Source organism: Rana temporaria, chromosome 4, assembly GCF_905171775.1.
Source record: "Rana temporaria chromosome 4, aRanTem1.1, whole genome shotgun sequence".
NCBI lineage: Eukaryota > Metazoa > Chordata > Amphibia > Anura > Ranidae > Rana > Rana temporaria.
The window spans coordinates 473878429-473890514 of NC_053492.1; the positions used below are offsets into that span (position 1 = coordinate 473878429).

The 12086-nt window shown below is 42.3% G+C and overlaps 1 protein-coding gene across 1 annotated transcript in view; it reads right to left on the reverse strand.

The window, feature by feature from the left end:
• Positions 1–12086, reverse strand: part of DAAM2 (dishevelled associated activator of morphogenesis 2) — a 308732-nt gene that overhangs the window by 53657 nt on the left and 242989 nt on the right. Inside the window, exons 15-16 of the mRNA XM_040351813.1 lie at positions 6943–7050; positions 4481–4510 (exon numbers count right to left, since the gene is read on the reverse strand). Coding sequence (XP_040207747.1) covers positions 4481–4510; positions 6943–7050 — 138 coding nt within the window. The remainder of the gene's footprint in view (positions 1–4480; positions 4511–6942; positions 7051–12086) is intronic.

Below are 12086 nucleotides of genomic sequence, written 5' to 3' on the forward strand. Positions count from 1 at the left end.
TTGCTGTGTCTCAGCCAATCAGGAAGGAGAATCTCGGACGGTCATGGACATCACTGGACTGAGAGGGACCTCAGGTATGTATTAGGGGCGCTGCTGCACACAGAAGGCATTTTATCTTCGGCCTTTACAACCACTTAAATCATGAGGATCCCAATGATTAAGCCCCCTTGATTGGGACGAAACGCGTTGGGGTGTGTGGCCTGGATGGAGCCTGGGCTGAGGCTGATTTCACTTTCCACACACAGGATTTTGTTGTGATGTGGGGATTATGTGACCTCTTTTTTTTCCCCACCTGGGGCCTGGGTGGGACAAACCTGTAAAGTGGTCATAATGGATCCAAATGGGTGGTCCCCACATATTTTGAGGCGGGGCCTGGGTGGTATAAACCTGTAAAGTGGTCTGAATGGTTGGTCCCCACATATTTTGAGGTGGGACTAACCTGTAAAGTAGTCCGAATAGGTGGTCCCCACATATTTTGAGGTGGGGCCTGGGTGGCACAAACCTGTAAAGCGGTCCAAATGGGTGGTCCCCACATATTTTTAAGTGGGGCCTGGGTAGTATAAACATGTAAAGTGGTTCAGATGGGTGGTCCCCACATATTTTTAAGTGGGGCCTGGGTAGTATAAACATGTAAAGTGGTTCAGATGGGTGGTCCCCACATATTTTTAAGTTGGGTCTGGGTGGGACAAACCTGTAAAGTAGTCTGATTGGGTGGTCCCCACATATTTTGACGTGGGGCCTGGGTGGTACTAATCTGTAAAGCGGTCCAAATGGGTGTTTCCCACATATTTTGAGGTGGGGCCTGGGTGGTATCAACCTGTAAAGTGGTCCAAATGGGTGGTCCCCACATATTTTTAAGTGGGGTCTGGGTGGGACAAACCTGAGGTAGGGCCTAGGTGGTACCAACCTGTAAAGTAGTATGATTGGGTGGTCCCCACATATTTAGAGGTGGGGCCTGAGTGGGACAAACCTGTAAAAGGTTCTGAATGGTTGGTCCCCACATATTTTGAGGTGGGGCCTGGGTGGGACAAACCAACCTGTAAAGTAGTCCAAATTGGTGGTCCCCACATATTTTGAGGTGGGACCAACCTGTAAAGTGGTCTGAATGGTTGGACCTCACATATTTTGAGGTGAGGCCTAGGGTGGGACCAACCCGTAATGTGGGCACGATTGGTGGTCCCTGTCCATAAAGTGGGCATAATTTAGGTGCACCCACCCGAAAAGTGGGAAGTCATGGGTGGGGTTAACAGTGTCCAAGGATCTGAGACCACAATATGTTTACATAATATATAAATGATACAATGTATCCAACAGACAGAACATTTCTTTCCGATAAGGAGCACTTCTAACAGGAGCGTCCAGGCTGGAGTTCTCCTTTAGCCGGAGTGACGCCCCCCCTTGTGCCGGGTGCTGGGACAGCGACACCCGTGACCGGCACGCTCAATGTTCTTGCACGCCCACCTGTTTAATATTAGCGGCGGAGTCTGAGGAACGCGTTTGGCCCGTTTTCTGTTACTTGTGTTTTCTTTTTGTTATGTAACACTTTCCCAAGAAATAAGAAGAGGTCAGCGCAGGAATTCTCCGCGCCGCCAGACGGGACGGGGGAGAGGTCAGAACACCAACATCGATCTCCGCCCATTATATTCCGAGTGGACGGATCGCGTCAACAAACGCCTCCGAACTAGAGGGGAGCTGCTATTAAAGAGAACCCGTCATCTACCGCCATGAGAACATCTCTATTAAAGGGTCAATGATACAATGTAACATTGAACTGACTCAGGGCCGTCTTTAATGTTGATTGGACCCCGGGCAAAAAAAATCTTGCCCCCCCCCCCCCCACGCATTCCTTCTACACACGTGGCTCATGCAAGTTTTGTCACTGTGCCCCTAGTGCTACCACTGTGCCCCAAGTTTTGCCACTGTGCCCTAAATGTTGCCACTGTGCCCCAAATGTTGCCACTGTGCCCCAAATGTTGCCACTGTGCCCCAAGTTTTGTCAGTGTGCCCCAAGTGCTACCACTGTGCCCCAAATGCTACCACTGTGCCCCAAGTGCTACCACTGTGCCCCAAGTGCTGCCACTGTGCCCCAAGTGCTACCACTGTGCCCCATGTGCTGCCACTGTGCCCCATGTGCTGCCACTGTTTCCCAAATGTTGCCACCGTGCCCCAAGTTTTGTCACTGTGCCCCAAGTGCTACCACTGTGCCCCAAGTGCTACCACTGTGCCCCAAGTTTTGCCACTGTGCCCTAAATGTTGCCACTGTGCCGCAAATGTTTCCACTGTGCCCCAAGTTTTGTCACTGTTCCCCAAGTTTTGTCACTGTGCCCCAAGTGCTACCACTGTGCCCCAAATGCTACCACTGTGCCCCATGTGCTGCCACTGTGCCCCAAGTTATGTCACGGTGCCCCAAGTGCTACCACTGTGCCCCATGTGCTGCCACTGTGCCCCAAGTTATGTCACGGTGCCCCAAGTGCTACCACTGAGCCCCATGTGCTACCACTGTGCCCCATGTGCTACCACTGTGCGCCAAGTGCTACCACTGTGCCCCATGTGCTACCACTGTGCGCCAAGTGCTACCACTGTGCCCCATGTGCTACCACTGTGCGCCAAGTGCTACCACTGTGCCCCATGTGCTACCACTGTGCCCCATGTGCTGCCACTGTGCCCCCCCCCCATCATCTGCCCGGCACTTACCTTGTCTCGGGTGGGCAGCAGACGGCGAGTGGTGAGCAGTGTCTGGTGTCCTCCATCTTACCTGACCCCGATGTCTTCTACCGCCCGCTTCTCCTCTCGCCCTGTGCTGTGATTGGACGCCCGATAGGTGTCCAATCACAGCGGCTGTCGCTTCAGCCAATCATGTGACAGGTAACACAGACCCGGTGCACCTGATTGGCTGAGAGGCGGTTCAATGTTAAGAAAGCAGCACTGCATCTGGTGGCAGGCTATGGGTGGCAAGCGGCACTGCCATCTGTGGCACATTCACCAGACAAATAACCCGCCGCCAAATTCCCCATCAACCCCGAGACTACATTTCACCCCCCTCCCCCCCTCATCTTTTTTGGGGGAAGGTGAGAGAGGGGGTGTGTCCCTGAATGGCAGTTTGGAAATGTGGGCACCCTAATCCCACGTGAGTTGATGAACCTGGTATGACTGTCATTGGCCCCCACCCCACGCAAGGGTGCTACACCAGGAACGATCGCCATTGACCTCAACCCCATGTAAAGGTGCTGCACCTTAAGCCACTGCCCCTCCTGCTTCCGCCTTGCACTGCTGATGACCACTGCTATCAGGACTAAAAGCCACGGATGAGTTGGCACCAGAGCATGAGGACACCCGTTCCAGAGACAACTGCAGTGGCGGTGCGTCCATAGAGAGCGCCAGAGCGCTGCCCCTTCTCGCTTTCGCACCGCCACTGATTACAATACATAGATTCATGCATTGCATGAATCTATGTATTGTTGCCGGCTGGATGGTGAGCGCCAACCATTTGAATAACGGCAGCTGGTTGGCTGTGTGGAAGTGCCTATCAGAGCCAGCGGCCAATCAGGTTCACCGGTTCTGGTTACCGGTAACCTGATTGGCTGAAGCGTCATCGAGGGTGGGAGAAGACATCGAGGGACGTGGAAGGAGGATGGCCGACCCCAGAAAGGTAAGTGCCGGGCTGGGGGAGGGGCATTTTACAGGGCACAGTGGCGACAATGGGCACAGTAGCAGTGGCATCAATGGGCACAGTGGCAACAATGGGCACAGTGGTGACATTTGGCACAGTGACAGTGGCATCAATTGGCACAGTGGCGACAATGGGCACAGTGGCGACAATTAAAGGGCACAGTGGCATCAATTGGCACAGTGGCGACAATTAAAGGGCACAGTGGCGACAATTGATGGGCACAGTGGCTGCGTTTGATGGCATGGCACAGTGGTGACAATTGATGGCACAGTGGCTGCGTTTGATGGAATGGCACAGTGGTGACAACTGATGGGAGAGTGGCTGTGTTTGATGGCATGGCACAGTGGCTGCGTTTGATGGCACAGTGGCTGCATTTGATGGGCACAGTGGCTGCATTTGATGGCACAGTGGCTGCATTTGATGGGCACAGTGGCTGCATTTGATGGGCACAGTGAGGCTGCAAATGTTTTTTTTTTTTTTGCGCCCCCCCCCCAAAAAATTTTGAGCACCAGCCGCCACTGGACAACTGTCTAGGAGAGGAGCCACTTCACTTCTCACTTCCTGTTGTGTCTACGGGACAGGAAGTGAAGGTAAATCTCCCCAGCGAGACACTAATGCTATAAAAAAAAAAAAAAACAGGGCAACAACAATCCTACTCTGTCCAAAATGAAGAAAAACTCTGGCTTTGGATAAACTTTACTGGCTTTGGGCTCAGGCGGAGAGCGCAGCTCGAACTGTGTTCTGATTGGCTGTAAGGAAGGCAGAGAGTTTAGCATTGTAGACCAATTAGAGAGGAGCTTTTTTACTCACCTGCTTCAGAGAGTTGTTAGTGAGCAGGTCCTATGCAGCCAGCCGCAGGTAAGAAAGAAGGAGACATGCCAAAAATTAGTCAAAAGAAACAAAGTTACAAAGTTTATACAAGAAGCAGCCGATAGCAATTCTACAACAATGTACGATCAGCGGAGAACCTGAACGATCGATACGATGGAGCGCCGACCCCCCAACCGCTCCGCCGTGAAACAGACCTGATCGGGTAGACCACATAATTGGCGCTGTGCTGCGCCCACGTGGAGAATACCGATCATATCTGATGAAAACAATTGTTCAAGGAAATAAAAAAGATCGTTAAAGTGGACCTGTCATCAGGTTCCTTCATTATGCTCAGTAATGAAACAATGGCCCGGATTCAAAGAGAATTGCGCTTTTTTTGCGGAGGCGCAGGGCCAACGATTTTGCCCTGCGCCCCCGCAAATTTGCTCCGCTGCCCTCGATTCACGGAGCAGTAGCTCCGTAAATTGCGAGGGGGCGCGCCGGCAAAATTGCCCGGCGCTAGAGCACGCAATTTAAATGATCCCGTAGGGGGCGGGAATCATTTAAATTAGGCGCGCTCCCGCGCCGAGCGTAGAGCGCATGCTCCATCGGGAAACTTTCCCGACGTGCATTGCGGCAAATGACGTCGCAAGGACGTCATTTGCTTCAGAGTGAACGTGAATGGCGTCCAGCGCCATTCACGAATCACTTACGCAAACGACGTGAAATTCAAATATCGCGACGCGGGAACGACGGGTATCCTTTAGCATTGGCTGCCCCTACTATTAGAAGGGGCAGCCTTACGCTAAACACGCCGTACGGAAACAACGTAACTTACGTACGCAGGGCTCGCGCAACTTTGTGAATCGGTGTTAGTATGCAATTTGCATACTATATACTGAGCACAATGGGAGCGCCACCTAGCGGCCATCGCAAGAATGCAGCCTAAAATATGCGGGCATAAGAGCCTTATGCCACGCAGATTTTAGGCTGCAGTCGGCGTTACGATGTTCCTGAATCAGGAGCATTCGTAACGCCAGAGCAAGTAAGCAATTGCGCTGTGTAACCTATGATTACACAGGCGCAATTGCTTATTGAATCTGGGCCAATGTAACACTTTCAGGTATTTATGACTTCCCACAAAGATCACAGTACCACCTCCCCCAACGGCGGTGCGCCCATAAAAGGCGCAGGAGCGCCGCCCCCTCTCCTGTCACTCTCTAATCCCATTAGATAGATTGATGCAATGCATGACATCTATGGTCTCTGCTGACGCCCCCTATTCGGGTGTCCGGCCTCTTTTCGGGCACCTGAATTACAGCGGCGGGGGTGTTTTTTTTGGATGCACCTGATTAGAGCCGTCAGGTCCAATAGGCGCCCAAAACATGTGAGAAGCGGGCGCAACCCTGTGCGTTCGCTTCTCACTCAGCTGTATGTTAGGAAAGCGAAGGAATTGGCTTTCCTAACATTGACCCGCCTCTCAGCCAATTAGGTGCGCCGGGTCTGTGTTACCTGTCACCTGATTGGCTGAAGCGACGGGCGCTGTGATTGGATGCCTATCGGGCGTCCAATCACAGCACAGGACGAGAAGAGGAACGGGCAGGGAAAGACATCGGGGTTGGGGGAAGATGGAGGACACAGGACACTGCTTGCCGCTCGCCGCCTGCCGCTGCCACCCGAGACAAGGTAAGTGCCGGGCAGATGACGGGGGGGAAGATCCGACGGCGTACTAAGACGTACACCTGTCGGAACGACCCGAGATGCCGTCGTATCTTGTTTTGTAGATACAAAACTAAGATACGACGCGGGAACTTTGAAATTACGCGGCGTATCAAGAGATACGGCGGCGTAATTGTTTTGTGGATCTGCCCCTATGTGTATTGGTGTTACAATATAACAGTCTTCCAAAATTCAAATGTATAAAAATTTAAGAAAATTAAATAGAATCAAATAGAAAGAATATAGCCATCTTCCGAAAATATGAATTAAGAAAATAATAGAATAGAAAAGAATAAATTAAATTAAAATAGAATAAAATAGAAAGAATATAGCTATCTTCCGAAAATTTGAATTAAGAAAATAGAATAGAATATAAAATAAAATAAAGTAGAATAAAATAGACTATAGCCATCTTTCGAAATTTGAATTCAGAAAAGAATAGAATATAAAATAAAAGAAAAAAATAAAATAGACTAGAAAAAAAAGTAGTAGAATAGAAAATAATAAAATATAATAGAAAATATAATAATAGAATAAAATAAAATAAAAAGATTAGAAGTGAATAAAATAGAAAGAATATAACCGTCTTTAAAATTCGAACTTCAAATAGAATATAGCCATCTTCCGAAAATTGAATTTAGAAAAGAATAGAATAGAATCTTCAGGTTCAAGAAAATGGTCAATTCTAAGGGCCCCCCGCCGGTCTATTGGACCGCAAAGTATCTGCAGGTCACGTGATCTACCTGATGTCGCTGATAGGCCGAAAACATTCCTTCAAACTCTTCCAGGTCCAGAATTTTAAAGGCTCTGATGTCATCAATCTCATTCCAGATTGTGTCGCTGATTTTATCCTACAATGCAAAAAAAAAAATGCATAAATAATAATAATTTTTTTATTTTAGGTAAATATTATGAATTAAAAACATAAATAATAATAAAAAAAAATTGAATATATAAATAAATAATTTATACAACAATGACACTGCACCTGCAGTCATAAATTAATTATTAATAAAAATAAATACATAATAAATTGTATCAAAATAAATAAATAATACAAAAATACTTAAATTAATAATTTGTAAATAAAAATGATACTGTACTTGCATATATTAATGAAATTGTAATAATAATAAATATAGAATACATTAATAAAAATATTTTTTTTACAAAAATGAATACATAAATGATAACTAATTATTAAAAAAAAATATACACCAGTAATATACTGTATAACTTAATATTTGAATAATAAAGAAATATAAATATATATATATATATATATATATATAATTATATAAATAATATATATATATATATATATATATATATATATATATATTTGTTTTTTATTTATATAAAATATATATATATATATATATATATATATATATATATATATATATATATATATATATATATATATATATAATATTTCTTTATTATTCAAATATTAATTTATACAGTATATTACTGGTGTTTGCTTTCTTTGCATTGTAACACATTACGCATTGTAACACAAATTATATAAATATATATATATATATATATATATATATATATACACACACATATATATATATTTGTTTTTTTATTTAGATAATTTATATATATATATATATATATATATATATATATTATATTTCGTTATTATTCAAATATTAATTTATACAGTATATTACTGGTGTTTGCTTTCTTTGCATTGTAACACAAATTATATAAATATATATATATATAAATATATATATGTATATATGTGTGTATATATATATATATATATATATATATATAATTTGTGTTACAATGCAAAGAAAGCAAACACCAGTAATATACTGTATAAATTAATATTTGAATAATAAAGAAATATTATATATATATATATTATATATTAATAAAAAAACAAATATATATATATATTTATTTATTTTTATATTTCTTTATTATTCAAATATTAATTTATACAGTATATTACTGTTGTATATTTTTTTTATTATTTAGTTATCATTTATGTATTAATTTTTGTAAAAAAAAAATATTTTTATTAATGTATTCTATATTTATTATTATTAAAATTTCATTAATATATGCAAGTACAGTATCATTTTTATTTAAAAATTATTAATTTAAGTATTTTTGTATTATTTATTTATTTTGATACAATGTATTATGTATTTATTTTTATTAATAATTAATATAATATAATAAATATATATATATATATATATATATATATATATATATATATATATATATGTGTGTGTGTGTGTGTATATATATATATATAAACATTTTCTTTTTTTAAATGTATATATAATAAGAAAAAAATTACATAAAACTAAGCAAATATCACCGAGCAGATAACAAATCCCCCCCCTCCGCCGCCCGTCTTATAAACGTGACGTTTCTGCGATAGCGACCTACAGAACGGAATCCATAAGCTGACCTCGGCGGTGATGCGGAGTGGTTGATGGCGGCGGTGTGTGCGATTTCCAGCCTGGAATGTTCCAATAATACTCATAAAGTCGCCTCTTTCCCCGGAGCTAATCTCTCAGCGGTGAGCCTTAGGAAAACACGCTTTATGAAGAATGATGTTTTATGGACCTCCCTGAGATATCGGCGCAGACGGCGAAGCCGCTAAGAACGCTGCGAGGAATCCGTCCCGGCTCTAGGTGGAAAACCACAGGCACCGCTACAATTTACAGAAGGAGCGGGGGAAGGGTTGCCGTTTGTGTGCCCTTTGGCTTCTTTCGTGGCAACTTCCCATGAAACCGCAGACCCTCAAATAGGCCCTAAACTCGCGCTATGAGGACCTCAGGGGGTGCTTATGGGTTTTTTTTTTTTTGGTTTCTTAAAGCAAGTTCCTCATTAAAATCAAGAATTTTTAAAGGGTTAGATAGAGAAGACCATCCAAAAAAAGATATTTTGGAGTTCAAACCCCCCCCCCCCCCCATCTCTTTTGTCTGACGGGGGGCCCTAATGGATTGATATCTGCGGCCCTAAGTCTCTAGGTTCATTACCCACTTCAGCCCCCCACTATTTTCTCTTATCGTCCATGGACGGACACACACACTTAAGGACCGCCTCCTGCACATATACGTCGGCAGAACGGCACGGCTGGGCACAAGCACGTACAGGTACGTCCTCTTTAAGTGCCCAGCCGGTCCGAAGCTCCGTGCCCGCGGGACCCGCGGACCCGATCGCCGCTGGAGTCCCGCGATCGGTCCCCGGAGCTGAAGAACGGGGAGAGCTGTCTGTAAACACACCTTCCCCGTTCTTCACTGTGGCGCCGTCATCGATCGTGTGTTCCCTAATATAGGGAAGCACGATCAATGACGTCACACGTCCAGCCCCGCCCCCTACAGTTAGAAACACATATGAGGTCACACTTAACCCCTTCTGCGCCCCCTAGTGGTTAACTTCTAAACTGCAATTGTCATTTTCACAGTAACCAGTGCATTTTTATAGCATTTTTTGCTGTGAAAAGGACAATGGTCCCAAAAATGTGTCAAAATTGTCCCATGTGTCCGCCATAATGTCACGGTCACGAAAAAAATTGCTGATCGCCGCCATTAGTAGTAAAAAAAAGATTATTAATAAAAATGCAATAAAACTATCCCCTATTTTGTAAACACTATAAATTTTGCGCAAACCAACTGATAAACGCTTATTGCGATTTTTTTTACCAAAAATAGGTAGAAGAATACGTATCGGCCTAAACTGAGGGGAAAAAATATGTTTTTTATATATTTTTGGGGGATATTTATTATGGCAAAAAGGAAAAAATATTGTTTTTTTTTTTCAAAATTGACGCTCTATTTTTGTTTATAGCGCAAAAAATAAAAACTGCAGAGGTGATCAAATACCACCAAAAGAAAGCTCTATTTGTGGGGAAAAAAGGACGACAATTTTGTTTGGGAGCCACGTCGCACGACCGCACAATTGTCTGTTAAAGCGACGCAGTGCCGAATCGCAAAATCTGGCCTGGTCCTTTACCTGTCTTAAGTGGTTAAATCCTGACAAGTGGGACGTCCCCAAGCAGTGTCAAAAATGAGGGGTGGGAAATATATCAGTAAAACCTATGAAACTTCACCCCCAAAACAAGCAGAGCTCCTCAACGGAGGAGGTGCAACTTTAAACAGCCGCCTGCAAAACCTAGCGGCCGAAAGAAGCATCAGAAGATGCACTCACAGCAACCATGTAAAATTTGGGAAAGATGTGAACGGACGACCAAGTCGCCGCCCCGCACACCTGTGAGACGGACGCATGATGCACCAATTGCCCTGGTCGAAAGTGCCGTGACCGGAAAGGGGGCGCCCACCCCCTTAGAAGCATAGGCCTGTATGACGGTCTGCCTGATCCACCGAGAAGTGGTGGTCAACGAGACCGCCAGGCCCTTTTGTGGACCAGACATCGACCCAGAAAAGGAGCGTCAGATCTCCGAAACGGAGCCGTAGCAAAGCGCGTACCATGTCTAAAGTAGGAAACGCAAATTAGGATTACGTGGTGGTGTTTCCGAAGGTGGTTTCGGCCTTTCGCCTGAATGAGGACTTTGTTCTCCATCCAATCACAATCGGGGGGCGGGATTGTGCTCCTCCAGGCATTCCCGGCCAGGACAAGTACTGTCAGTGAGTAAAGTGGTGATGTGGCGGCCTTTTTTAGGGGCATCAGTTTGGCCTGGGGGGTGGCTGTGTCCAGGGCCGCCATCAGGAATTATGGGGCCCCTTACACAGCTTCAGGCATGGGCACCCTGGAGCAGAAACCTGAAGGCCTCTGGGCCCCTTACAAAAAAAAGAAATTAAAAAAAAAATATATATATATAAAAAATATATAAAAAAAGGGGGGGTAGCTGCCTCTGGGCCCTTTAATAATAATAATAATATATATATATATATATATATATATGTATATATATATATATATATATATATATATATATATATATATAAAATAAATGAAAAATATTTTTTTTATAAAAGGGGGGCTACCATCCGGGGCCCTGGGGACCTCTGGGCCCTTTAATAAAAAAAATATATATAAAAAAAAAAGGGGGCACTGGGGACCTCTGAGCCCTTTAATAAAAACATATATATATATATATATATATATATATATATATATATATATATATATATATATATATATAAAAATGTAAAAAAAAAAACATTTTATAAAAAAAAAAAGAAGGGGGGTTGCCATTCGGGGCCCTGGGGACCTCCGGGCCCCTTACAAAAAATAAATAAATTAATAAATAAATTAATAAATTAAGAGCCTCTGGGCCCTTTAATAAAATATATATATATGTATAAAATAAATGAAAAATATTTTTTTATAAAAAATATTTTTTTATATAAAAAATATTTCTTTTATATAAAAAATATTTCTTTTATATAAAAAATATTTTTTTTATAAAAAATATTTTTTTTATAAAAAATATTTTTTAAAAAAGGGGGGTTGCCATCTGGGGCCCTGGGGACCTCTGGGCCCTTTAATAAAATATATATATATGTATAAAATAAATGAAAAATATTTTTTTATAAAAAATATTTTTTTATATAAAAAATATTTTTTATATAAAAAATATTTCTTTTATATAAAAAATATTTTTTTTATAAAAAATATTTTTTTTATAAAAAATATTTTTTTTATAAAAAATATTTTTTTTATAAAAAATATTTTTTAAAAAAGGGGGGTTGCCATCTGGGGCCCTGGGGACCTCTGGGCCCTTTAATAAAATATATATATATATATATATATATATATATATATATATAAAAAAGGGGGGGCTCTGGGGACCTCTGGGCCCTTTAATAAAAACAAAAAAATATATATATATATATAAAAACAATGTAAAAAATATTTTATAAAAAAAAAAGAAGGGGGGTTGCCA